The sequence below is a fragment of the Arachis stenosperma genome, chromosome 1 (genome assembly GCF_014773155.1).
Source record: "Arachis stenosperma cultivar V10309 chromosome 1, arast.V10309.gnm1.PFL2, whole genome shotgun sequence".
Lineage (NCBI taxonomy): Eukaryota > Viridiplantae > Streptophyta > Magnoliopsida > Fabales > Fabaceae > Arachis > Arachis stenosperma.
The window spans coordinates 14,139,492-14,153,375 of NC_080377.1; the positions used below are offsets into that span (position 1 = coordinate 14,139,492).

At 38.9% G+C, this 13,884-nt stretch overlaps 1 protein-coding gene across 4 annotated transcripts; it reads left to right on the forward strand.

Moving 5' to 3' along the window:
- Positions 1-8,450: 8,450 nt before the first annotated feature.
- LOC130966592 (probable methyltransferase PMT21) lies at positions 8,451-13,607 on the forward strand. 4 transcript variants are annotated; one of them, XM_057891415.1, is made up of 10 exons: positions 8,452-8,655; positions 8,763-8,851; positions 9,367-9,575; positions 9,753-10,049; positions 10,145-10,293; positions 10,391-10,586; positions 10,820-11,030; positions 11,706-12,378; positions 12,484-12,561; positions 13,114-13,607. In XM_057891415.1, exons 4-10 carry the CDS (start codon positions 9,777-9,779, stop codon positions 13,334-13,336), a joined length of 1,803 nt encoding a protein of 600 aa, XP_057747398.1. In that variant the 5' UTR covers positions 8,452-8,655; positions 8,763-8,851; positions 9,367-9,575; positions 9,753-9,776; the 3' UTR covers positions 13,337-13,607. The 4 variants fall into 4 exon arrangements, with proteins under 4 accessions (XP_057747404.1, XP_057747398.1, XP_057747390.1 ...); XM_057891407.1 differs by lacking the exon at positions 9,367-9,575 and having other exon boundaries at positions 8,453-8,655; XM_057891411.1 differs by lacking the exons at positions 8,452-8,655; positions 9,367-9,575 and having other exon boundaries at positions 8,656-8,851.
- Positions 13,608-13,884: the final 277 nt, after the last annotated feature.

Genomic DNA, 13,884 nt, shown 5'->3' on the forward strand with positions numbered 1-13,884 from the left:
TCAAAGAAATCCTTCACAATAAGCTCATAAGACCGCCAAGCAGAGCAGGTACATACCAAGACCAAAGGTATGTCGACAAAACGAAGCACTGCGCTTTTCATCAAAAGTTCGACCACACCACGGATGAATGTGTGGTGGCTAAAGACACTCTAGAAAGGCTGGCATGACAAGGGTTGCTGGACAAATACATCGGTAGCCGAGTACAAAAAGATTCGCCAACCTCGGAGGAGGTAGAACACCTGAAGACAAGAAACGAAAAGTCTCAATGGCAGAGAAGTCTATCACCAAAGAAAATCATTAATTATATTTCAGGAGGTTTCCCATGCGGTGGAGAAACAAGCTCGGCCAGAAAAAAGAAGTTACAGGACTATGTTAACAGCACAAGATTAGATGTCATCTGAAGTACCTAAACCCCGAATTCCCGATATAACATTCACAAGCAAGGACTTTGAGACTAAGGTCCCTAACCTCAACGATCCTGTCGTCATCTTGGTAACAACTGGAGCCCTCCTAATCCGGAAGGTCCTATTGGACCAAGGTAGCAGTGCTGATGTAATGTTCCTATCAACCTTCAAGAAGATGCAATTGAATGAAAAAGTGTTACAACCATCCTCTGGCGAACTAGTTGGATTCTCAGGGGAGAGAGTTCCCATAACAGGTTACGTTTGGGTGAGGACAACCTTAGGTGAACATCCACAATAAAAAACTTTGGACATTCAATATTTAATTGTTGACTGTTTTAGTCCTTATAATATTATTTTAGGGAGACCATCTTCACTTGTGTGTTAAGTTCTGTTCAGAGGAAGGAACTATAGCAATAGTATATTCAGACAGAAAGGAAGCAAGACAATGTTATAATGCAGGCCTAAAAATGAACCAGGCGCCGATGACGAGAACAAATTCAGTATACAACACCAACGACATACTAGAACTTGCCAAGCTCGACCCTCGTGTCAACCATGATCAACGGCCTACCCCGATAGACGATCTGAAAAAGGTAAGTCTAACAAACTATGAAAATCAATACACTCACATTAGTTCCACTTTACTTGTAGGATACACGAACCAAATAGCAGACTTGCTACAACCCAATGTTGACCTCTTCGCCTGGACCTTGTCAGACATGCCGGGAATACACCCAGAGGTCATATGCCACAAATTAGCTCTGGATCCCAAAGCTCGGCCGATAAAGCAAAAGAAAAGGCATCTCGGACAAGAAAAAGCTGAAGCAGCGACTAAGGAGGTACAAAAATTATTAAGTGCAGGTTTCATCCGGGAACTGCGTTTCACGTCGTGGCTGGCGAATGTCGTGATGGTAAAAAAGAACTCAGGAAAATGGAGAATGTGTACAGACTTCACCGATCTTAACCGGGCCTGTCCAAAAGACTCCTACCCATTGCCGTGCATTGACAAGCTCGTTGACAGTACTTCTGGGTATCAGATATTGAGCTTCATGGACGCGTATTCAGGTTACAACCAGATACTCATGCACCCTTCAGACGAGGATAAAATAGCCTTCATCACCGACCATGGGAACTTTTGCTACAAAGTTATGCCATTCCGCCTCAAGAACGCTGGCACAACCTACCAACGTCTGATGGACAAAGTTTTCCAGAAGCAGATCGGCAAGAACATGGAAGTTTATGTGAACGATATGGTTGTAAAATCGGACACTCAAGAAAGCATTTGGCCGACCTTAAAGAAGTCTTCGGCCAATTAAGAAAATACAACATGTGCCTCAACCCAGAGAAGTGTGCATTCAGAGTTCAAGGAGGAAAGTTTCTAGGGTTCATGCTAACCCACAGGGGAATAGAGGCAAATCCAGATAAATACAAAGTGGCCTTAGACATGAAGTCACCGTCAACAATCAAGGAAGTACAGCAGCTCACAGGGAGACAACGTTCTTCGAGTTCAAACAAATCCTATCATCCCAGCCAGTCCTAACAAAACCAACGCCGGTAATCCACTCTACCTGTATCTTTCAGTTTTTATTAATTCTATTTCATCTGTCCTTGTAACAGAAACATGTCGAGAACAGAGCCCAGTGTACTTTGTAAGCAAAATCTTACAGAACGCAGAAATGAGATACTCGATAATCGAAAAGCTCGCTTATGCACTAATAACCACGGCCCGACGCTTAAGGCATTATTTTCAAAGCCACAAGATAATAGTACGAACAAACCAACCATTAAGCACGACCTCGCCAAAAAACTGACCAAATGGTCTATTGAGCTATCCGAATATGATGTACAATATCAAGCTCGGGGCTCATTGAAATCACAAACATTAGCTGACTTCGTAGTAGAGCTAACATCAAGCGAAGATATACACCCAGAATGGGAGCTATATGTGGATGGTGCATCCAATGAAGACGGCGGAGGAGCGGGGATAGTCCTCAAGGATAAGGAAGGAATCTCAACCGAGCAATCAATAAAGTACATGTTTCTAGTCAGCAACAATCAATCTGAATATGAAGCACTCCTAGCCGGCATGGGCCTAGCAAAAGAGTGTGGGACACAAAACATCAAGGTCTACTGTGACTCTCTTCTAGTAGTTCAATAGGTAAACGATGTATTTCAGGTATGCGAACCTTCGTTAGAACAATACTATGGACAGGTGAAATATTCAGCTCAGCAATTTAAACACTTTGAAATAATACATATAAATAGAAATGACAATCATAGAGCCGATGTGTTGTCTAAGCTAGCTACATCTAGAAAAGCAGGAATACAACCTAATATGTCACAAATAACACTAGAACTACCTAGCATATGCAACAACCTTGTTATGAGTATGTCACAGGAACAGGATTGGAGAACACCTTACATCGAATTTTTAAAGTATGGGAAAATGCCACAGGTGGAAAAAAGCCCCAAGCTCTTTCAGAGGAGAGCAAGCTTCTTCACCATCATTGAAGACGATCTTTATAGAAGAGGATTCTCCCGACGCTTGCTCAAATGCTTAGAAAATGAAGACGCCACCCTAGCAATGGAAGAGGTGAAGGAATTTGTGGCACACATATCGGAGGCCGAAGCCTTTCGGCGAAAATACCGAGAGCAGGATACTACTGGCCGTCATTAAAGAAAGACTGTCTCGAGAAAGTTCGAAGATATGATAACTGCCAAAAGTGTGCACCAATCATTCATAATCCAGTCGATACGTTACACACCACAGAGATCGGATGGCCATTCCACAAATGGGGGCTAGATATACTCGACCCTTTTCCAATTTCTAAAGTTCAGGTGAAATTTCTGCTAGTGGCAATAGACTATTTTACAAAGTGGATAGAGGCCCAACCACTAGCCAAAATAACGTCGGACAAGGTAAAAGGTTTCATTTGGAAATTTATTATATGCCGATATGGATTACCTATGGATATTGTCACTGATAATCGTAGGCAATTCACCGATAAGAAAATAGCTTATTTTCTACGAAATTTAAATATAAAGAACCATTTTTCTTCGGTCGAGTACCCACAATCCAATGGGCTCGCCGAAGCAGCTAATAAGGTCATTTTGCAGGCTTTAAGGAAAGTAACAATCGCCAAAGGAGGGTGGGCAGAATTAATACCTTAAATCCTCTAAGGGTACAACAACACCCCACAATGCTCGACTAAGAAAACACCTTTCAGGCTAATGTTCAGATCTAACACCATGATTCCGGTAGAAATATCTCAAGGATGAATCAGGACGAATCATTTTGATGAAGATATAAACAACCAAACAAGAAAAACCGAATTGGATACACTAGAAGAAGTACGAGAAAAATCAAGGATAAGACATGAAGCGATTCAACTTATGGTCCAATGCAAATATAACATGAAGGTCAAACCTCGGCTGTTACATCAAGGAGACCTCGTTCTCCGACGCCTTAAGGACGTCCGAAAGCCACCAGGGGAGGGCAAGCTCGCTGCCATCTGGGAGGGCCCTTTCCGAGTTATAAAAGTACACGGCCGAGGTGCATATTCCTTGTAAACTCTAAAAGGAATCGACTTACCAAACACATGGAACATTTCTTCATTAATATTGTATCATACTTAGTTGCTTATTAAACACTTGAAGCTCGGACGATACTCTTTTTCCTACTTCCGAGGTTTTATCCCAAAGAAGAGTTTTACTCGGGGAGGTTTTAATGAGGCCGACCACTTCAAGAATGTCAAATGTCATTCGATCCTATGAATTACCATTCAAAGTTATCAAAATCATACATTCCATTTCATGCATTCTATTCAAGCACATGCTCAACAATAAAACAGAAAGCAAACATCGCATTCATAATAGGCAGCGCAAAGAAAGCTGCATACAAAGCCAATTGAAACAAACTTTCATATATTTCATTCAGAGTTCTATGAAGAAACACAAAATAAAGTCAAAAGTCAATTACAACAAAATCATTCAACAATCAACATATCAATCATTTTTAGCAACCGCACCCGCGGTCTCATCCTGGACTGCTCCTCCAGGCTCATCATCCACTAGCTTCCCATCAACAACTATCTTTGTAACGTCAAATTGGCCAACGTCAAAGTCGGGAGCAAAGACGGAAACCTGGCTTATTGCTCGGTCAAACCTGGCAGCAAACATCTCTGTCCCTTCATCCTCTAATTCTTGAACCCAAGCTGTTAGTTTTCCTTTTTAAAGATCATTTCCTTTGGCTTGTTCTTGAAGGGAACGGATTTGGTCCTGCAAAGTTCCCACTTCAACCTCCAGATCCTTCATTCTCTTCGTTATGTCCATAATGACGCTATCCCTTTCAGAAACAGACTTTTCCAGATTCTTTACCTTATCAACCTCCTTTTTTTCCTAAGTACCAAATAGCTCAATGCTACGACCAACTCAAAGAAGCCTAGTAGCCATGACCTATAAGAAGCAACATACTTAACAAAGCAAGTAATAGACAAGTCGGGAAAAACAAATTAAATCTAAAAATCCCACCTGAACTTACTGGCCAACAGTCTCGTTCCCGGAACCATTCAACAGTTGAACGTCTTAGAGGGCTGCGCAATTTTCTCAGAGAAGGCCGTATAAGGAAAACAGTCACTCCATGCCGATTTCGAGTTGCCCCCAACAACGAAACCATGAAGACCCATTTGCTTTTTCAAATTGCCCTTCACCCGAGGTGCACTAGCGAGGTCAAACCCAAAGAGAACCTTGAGCGAATCCTCAGGCTCGGGGCTCTTCCTTTTATGACCTCGGGGAATAGCACTTGATTGAGCCCCATCAGCAATCACCTCTTTCACCACATTACCAATCGATATGTCTTTCCCCTCCTTTTTCTTTTCCAGAAATCTCATTTTTGTGAAGACAAGCTCGAAACTCTGCCACCTATAAAGAACAATGAAATGAGTCAACGCAACCAGAAAACTTAAAAGAAGGAAGACGACGGAAGAAACCCTTACCAACGTAATTCCTCAACCCCTCATCATCATTTTCAAACTTTAAAACCTTATCAATACATAAAATTTTTTCGGAAGAAAAATAAAAAAATCAAGTACTCCAACAACAGATCCTCCTCCTCCGTTCTACTAATTGCTTCTAGAACTTGCACGGGTTTAGGACACCAAAACAAAGAGAAATTCTCCCCTAACTCAGAATCCAGAAAGAACGGATACTCCGTTTCCTTGGAACGGACCTTGAGGAACATTTCTTTGGAACTCTTAAAAGACGATTTATACAATACAAAAATGGAGAGACTAGGAAAACTGCTTAAGTTCACCCAGAGGCCCCTACGGACACCTTTCGCTTGAAAAAGAGAAGAAAACATTCAGAGTGGGGGCTGTTTCCAAAAAATCCATCACACACTCGAAGGCACGAAGAAATGCCCAAGAGTTAGGATGCAATTGTGACGGAGCACAGTTGAGCTGCGTCAAGACCGAACATTCAAAGTCAGAGAATGGAAGCTTAATGCCCAGTTCAGTAAATACACAAGTATATACATAAAAATATGCCCCTCGTTTTTCGCAAACCCTATCTTCTACATTACAATGAACTAGTTCTAAGCCTATTCCAGACTTGGGACGAACCCAGCTCCCAACATTGAAAATGCACAGGATTTTGAAACTTTGAAGAATGGAGGCGCGACACTTAATGTCCGCGTGCACCCACTCATACAAGTCATCCTTAACTACAACTACTTTATCCTATAGTTTTTTCATAGTCAGCAGAAGAAGACGAAAAGAAACCACACAAGAAGGTAAAAAAGGCTAACCTCTTGTTGCCATCCTCTTTAACCTGGCAAAAGTAACAAAAACAATGCAAGAAATCGAAAAGTGCTGAACCGAACCATTACCAAAGTGAGGAATAAACAAAAAACACATTCCCAACCATTTGATTCGAGAAACGGTCCATATGACGAAAGTCAAATCAACGGCTGTGAATGCCTTAGTAAAATCTCCCACTAGCATTTACTACTGAACGTGGCTGTATGATTCCAACAAAATAATAACTGCATAATTTTTTACAAAGACGGTTAGCTTCCACAAGAAAAATAAGTCGGTACCACATTGAGCTTGGGGGCTTAGACATGCAGAGGATAACGTCGGTTTTTCTCCTTTCGTAAGCTCAACTTGCTCCCGACACTAGCAAGTCAAGCTTGGGAGCTGTGATCGTACCGAATATCTCGGACTGACGTTATACCTCGAAAAGACCACGTTTTGCAAATAATGCGACAAATACTAGGTCAATAAAGCGTGACTCGGCTCGACGAGATATATCTGCAATAGCGAGGGAATCTCAGACCGAGCAACGTACTCGTATTTCAACTTTAAATATCACCACGCAAACGACCTAACACACGCATCGAATACATACAAAAAGCTTTATCCCCATAACTAGTGTTATTACTGATTCTTGATCACGGACTAACTTAAGCATTGGGGTCCTTTTTACAGGTGCTCCACACTGCCCAGGCGAGGAAGGAATTTGCGGCATAGACGTTTGGAGAAGAGCATCACCAATACTCTTTCTCTAACGCCGGCCTATACCTTAGAGTCAAGACCCAAACAAGAACACATGCTAAATACAGTTTGATAATTGATACGATGAAGCTAAGGCTGAATGCATGTAACTCAACATATAATATCATAAATATAAAAAAGAATGATAGCTTGTAAGGAGTAAGTCAATGTTCAAATCAAATTGAGTTTCATATCGTGGATCTTATTTCTATTTAAAGGCCAACACTTGTTTAAACGAACGAGTTGACGACTCCACCAACCTAAATTTGTTGATTCATGTTTTTTTTTTGTGTGTAGATTCATGGTTCTTTTTTTATTTGTGTATGAATTCACTTTGGGCCTTTAGACTATTTATTTACCAAGAACAGCAGTACCATCGTTTTGTCCCATTAGGCACTCTTACTAATTTTTGGTCAGAAAAGCACAATTTTCATACACAAGTTCAATTTGACAGTCGTTCAAAAAAAGGAGCTAAATTTGACACTCAGAAATAATTTTTGGGCTGAATCAATAATTATATTTATGCATACGTTACAACAAATTCGGTTTAGAGAAAGAAATAGATAAAAATATTTGTATCTAAAAATAAATTAAGAACTTTTGAAATTAAAAAATGACAATAAATCTAAAAAACGAACAAATAAAAAGAGAGCATCATAATTAATAAGCGTGTGAGGGTTTGATGCAGTTTCAGCTCTTCTGACTTGTCATTACTCACTCTTTAGTCTTTGACGTGCGTGCCACCCACCGCCTCATTATTCAATGAACATAGTACATTACATGTGGACCTCATTTCTTTCTCTAACTGCTTACATTATTAACGTTAACGCCTATATACAAAGTACAAACATACATTATAATGCTTATTCATTTTTCACTTAATTAAAAAGTTACAATATCCTATTCCCCGATTAGTTGTTATAATGGCAATGACAATATACACACTTTTCTTCTCTCTTACTTCTCATTATTGTTTTTCATATAATCATATTAGCTTTTCCGCAATGTTTTTATGCATATCAATATAAGTGCTTCATTTTCGTTGTGAGAGGAAGACAAGCGAAACGGTGTAAAGATCTCTCTTCTCTTTCAGCCAAATACAAATATCTTAAGTAATTAGTCTTCAAAAAGCACATTTTTGATTTTTCAAATGACCTATCAATCCTAAATCATCATTATTGTACTTTACTTCATTTTAACTCAAGATTCTTATAAATAAGGAAAGAGCTTCAGCCTTCTTTTCCACGTAAGTTATCAGATTCTGTATGGGGCAAAATACCTTTTTTATTATTGAATAAAATAAAATATAGCATGAACGTATGCTATATAAATTCCAATTTATATTAAGAAATATCAAAATAATACACCGTATATAAACGAAGAGACAAAAGAAATAGATTGAAGATTGAAGATTCGGTCACCACTACTAACAAGCGGCGAATAAAGAACAAAAGAAAAGATTTTTTTTTTCTTTAAAAAGAAGAGGGGTAAAGAAAAGATAAAGCTAGAAATTCTTAAAACAAAATAGAGACAGAGAGTAATAAGCTAATTACTAAAGGTAGAAAAAAAAGAGTCATAAAACAGAGGGCAAAATAATTTATTGAGACGCGAATAAAAAGAGAGGAATAATTTGGAAGAAGTTGAAGTTGAAGAAGTTGAAGACAAGCAGGAGACAGCTTAGCACATGAAGATGAAGTGAAGTATAAATAAGTTTCGTTTTGTTTTTCTTTATTAGTCTTTAGCCTTTTAGGTACGTTTCTGACCATTTTTTTCAACTCTCATGGTCCCTTTTTCCACCTACCATTAGCGCGCTCTCTCTTCTCTTCTCAGAGCTCATTGTTTCTAGTTCAACCAGGAAGCAGCTCCACAGAGAATTGAAACAGCATATCCTTAAGGGTAAGCGCTAATCCCTATTCTCTTTCTTTCATCATCGTCTCTTTTCTTTCTGTTGTGTCACAGATCTGCTTTCTCTTCTATTCTTCTTGGATGGGAGTTCATTGGTTGGAACTTGGAACAAGCTAATTAAGGACAAGAAGTGATGCCTTTCTTCTGTTCTGTTCTGTTCTGTTCTTTCATGTCAATAGCGTATGAATTAAGATGTTGAGCTGAGCTCCGCTTTTTGCATTCACCTTGTTGTGTGTTTAGGGCCCAATGTCATCATCATAGAGACAAAAGTGCGCCTTACAAAAGCACCAAGTGTCGGTAGAAAAAGAGAAAAACCGTCAGATTTCTTTGTATTTACACCTTACCCTGCCTCTTGTCCTTTGGATAACTCAGCTGGAATTTAGTCATCATTTTCTGTTTTTATTTTTTGCAATTTTACGAATCCACTATTTAGGAATGTGTGTTCTCATTCTCATTGCAAGCTACGTGATCTTAAGCTGATGATGCCTTCTCCTTCTTCTCTGTAGATGGTTTGGTTATTCAAATGGTGTGCTCCTGTAGAGTTGAATTATACTGCATGCTTATTTGGTTCCTGGAATAGATAGGAAACAAATGCTATCTTCACTTGTTTCTGCATTTTTTTAGAATACTGTCATCATCTGTGGTCAAATGTACAAGTTGGAACTAACAGGAACTGGAGTTCTTAGTATGAGGGTGGTTGGTTAGAGTGCCTCTTGTGAGTTCCTAGTGTTCCCTCTTTTGGGTGCTTTATTTATCTATGATAAATGTTATGCTGGTCATTGACAATTTCCCATAAAATATCAGTGTTTAAGTGTAATAAAATAGAAAAAAGTTTTGGCCAGAGCTGGCATAATCATAGTTTAGTGAAGTTGATTTATTAAAACTTGTGCAGGTAGTTGATTATTTGTTGGCCACGATGAAGGGTAGTGATGGAAAATCAATCATAACCCAGCCAGAAAAGTGCAGGATTGTTCCAATGGCAATAATATTTGTGTTGATATGTGGATTTTCTTTCTATATGGGTGGAATCTTTTGTTCTGAGAGGAATAGATTTCTCTTCATCAACGGCCAGAAGTCCCTTGAACCCTCCAAGGATTTATCCTCAGTAGGTTCTGTGCAGATAAAGTCTATCAGTTTTCCCGAATGTGGCGTTGACTATCAAGACTACACACCATGCACCGATCCAAGGGTAATATTACTAATGGTTGCTCTGTTTTCATGGTGTATGATTTGAGAAAATAGTTTCCTCATTGATTATGTTTACTTGATTAATTGATTTTGCAGAGATGGAGGAAGTATGGCTCCTACCGGCTTACTTTGTTGGAACGCCACTGCCCTCCGATTTTTGAGAGGAAGGAATGCTTAGTTCCTCCCCCAGATGGGTATAAGCCCCCCATTAGATGGCCAAAGAGCAGAGATGAATGTTGGTACAGGTATAATCATAGCCAATCTATGCTTTATGAATTAACAATATAAAAGGCTGGCTTAATGTGGCTTTCTTCTCATGCTTTCTGGTATATTTTATGGCAGAAATGTTCCATATGATTGGATTAACAAGCAGAAGTCCAATCAGCATTGGTTGAAAAAGGAAGGCGAGAAATTCCTCTTTCCTGGCGGGGGTACCATGTTCCCCAATGGAGTTGGTGAATATGCTGATAAAATGCAAGATCTTATCCCAGAAATGAAAGATGGGACTATTAGAACTGCCATTGATACTGGCTGTGGGGTGAGTTTTGCTGATATTTTCTTCTTCTTTATTCATCCAATGAATAGGTATGCAAATTATGTCTCTCATGATCACTTCCAAAACATTAAATTTTTAGTTCACCTTTTTGTTGTGTTCTGTTAACTTTTTGTGTGAACATATTTTAGTACCTGTACCTGTTTCTGTTGCAATTCATGAACAAGTGATAGACAAAGGAGTTCATCAATTAATCTATACAACACTTGTCAATATAGGTTGCTAGCTGGGGTGGGGACTTGCTTGATCGCGGGATTCTTACAGTTTCTCTTGCACCAAGAGATAACCATGAAGCTCAGGTGCAATTTGCTCTGGAGCGTGGTATTCCAGCAATTCTTGGCGTCATTTCTACGCAGAGACTTCCATTCCCATCAAACTCCTTTGATATGGCTCATTGCTCCAGATGCCTTATCCCATGGACAGAATTTGGTAAGTCTTTTATAGAAACAGGTTTGGCTTAGTTTACAAGAGGAAAGGTAAGGAGTTGAATGACTGATTTTCACTGTTTAATTCCTAATTTGCTGCTGGATGGCTGTTTGTTATTCTTTTAAACTAGTTTAGGAGCAGTAGTGATAGGACTAGCTGCTGCCTATAAATACTAGGGGTTAGTTAGTTTTTAATTAGTTAGAAAATTCTGTTAAGTTTGTTAGTTCAGGAGAGGGAAAATTCTCTTCGCGGTTGGTAGTTCCAACAGTGTACTCCAAGTAAGGATTGTGATTTGCAATCCCTAGTTCATCAATAAAATCCCCTAATTCTGCTAGATTTTTGATCTTATCAGTTTTCTATAGATTTTGATGAATTAAACAGAGTTTGTTCATATTAGGCTTATATTGTATTGAAGGCAGATCTCAATCAGCAATATCTTAGAATTTGCTTTTTGATATTGTGAAGCCATAGCTGTTAATGAGTCTTTTTCCCCCTTCCTGATCCAATAAATGTGACCATTTTATAAAATCATCTGTGCACCCTTGAACTAGGTTACACATTTGGTTTTGGCTATCAATTGTGCTTTAACTCCAGTATTCCACTGCTTTGACAAATCAATAATTGTTTTCTGTTAATCTCTGATTCTCATTCACAAGTTGATGGTATTACTGATTTTAGGTGGAATTTATCTCCTTGAAATACACCGGATTCTTCGTCCCGGAGGATTTTGGGTCTTGTCTGGCCCACCAATCAACTATCAGCGCAGGTGGCGAGGGTGGAACACAACTATCGAAGAGCAAAGATCAGATTATGAGAAGTTGGAGGAGTTGCTGAAATCCTTGTGCTTTAAAATGTACAATAAAAAGGGTGACATTGCTGTGTGGCAGAAGTCTCTGGATAATAATTGCTATAATAAGCTGGCCAGAGATACCTATCCACCAAAATGTGATGATAGTCTCGAGCCAGATTCAGCATGGTATACTCCACTTCGAGCTTGTATTGTGGTTCCCAATTCAAAGTTTAAGAAATCAGGTTTAACTTCCATTCCTAAGTGGCCGGAGCGGCTGCACACGATGCCCGAGCGGATTTCAATGGTTCACCGTGGGAGTGCTAGTTCTTTTAAACATGACGACAGTACATGGAAAAAGCGTATCGAGCACTACAAGAAATTGCTCCCTGACCTTGGGACAGATAAGATAAGAAATGTGATGGACATGAACACGGTATATGGAGGTTTTGCTGCAGCCTTGATTAACGATCCTGTGTGGGTCATGAATGTTGTCTCATCTTATTCTACCAATACGCTCCCTGTGGTCTATGATCGAGGCCTTATTGGAACCTTCCATGACTGGTAAAGTGATTTTAAAATGTTGTATGAGCCATAAGTTATTCATGAATATTATATATAATATTTCACCTTATATGGTGTGTTGATTTGGCTTTTGTTGTGGTATAGGTGCGAAGCATTTTCAACATATCCTCGTACATATGACCTGCTTCATCTTGATGGACTCTTCACTGCAGAAAGCCACAGGTGACATTCTCAGCTGATTTGCTTATGAATATGCTTTTAGAGAGATCTATCATTTTGGTATTTAGTTGCATAAATATGGTTGTAACCTGATAGTGTACACTCAATATAACTGTAGTTAGTTGAATGGTTAATGATGATGCTACAATTGTAGTTAGTATAGTTTAGTTAGATAACTACTGTAGTTAGTGCAGCAGGCAATACAAGTGGCTGGTTAGTTATGCCCATCTAGGATTAGAGTTTGATATTTAACTAACCTATTATATATAGTGTAAACGGGGAGATTCACCAATCATATGAATTAGTTCCTCATTTCTGATTCCAGAATTCTCCTCCTGTCAATTCCTCTGAACCTTATTTCTCTTGCACTTTCCAAATTGCTTCCACACGCCTCTTTTAACAATGTTCTCATGCAATAAATGGAACAGAGGAAATACATGATTGCATGTTTGATTTGTATTTAAAAATCTGTTTCTTGGACAATTTGATTGTCTTTTTAATCGCAAGTTAATTCAAACATGGGCTGATGGTTATCGTTGTCTTGGTATGTGGCAGATGTGAAATGAAGTATGTGTTGCTGGAAATGGACCGGATTCTAAGGCCAAATGGGTATGTAATCATACGTGAGCACGGTTACTTTGTGGATAGCATTGAAGCCATTGGCAAGGGTATGAGATGGGAATGTCACAAAGAGAAGACTGAGAAAGGTGATGAGATGATGAAGGTTTTGATATGTCAGAAGCAGCTTTGGTATGCATCCAATAAGGGTTCAAGATGATGTTAGAGTAGTAGTGATGTGATACCTCCAAGGAGGTAAACAAATTCAAAGCTTTGGTATGCATCCAATGATTGATTCTAGTACAAATGGATGGTTAACTCCGATAATCCGGTTTTGTTCATTTATAGAAAGAATTTTCATACACTATAGGTATAATATACATATATATATTCTTTATATGTGTTGAAATGTTTCTGATCCCCAAGGCCACCTTACTTTTCTCTAGACTCTAATTGTTTGTTTGTGTAAAATCAAAGTGAATTCATGTTAAGGTGTGAACATTTCAAATCCCCTAAGTATGTAATTTTCCCAAGTGCTAGTGCTACAACAACTTTGACATTTTATTTAACACTCGGGGAATGTTTTACACATAAATAGAAAATAGTACTTGTATCATTATTGAGCATGATAAAGTAATACTCATAATGTTATTGGTGCCCAATATATATGTACATACTCAATTTTCTGTTTTTTCCCATCATTTCATCCATAGATGCGAACAACGATATATTGTCTCCATTGACATAACATGTTAAGTTCATTTGAAA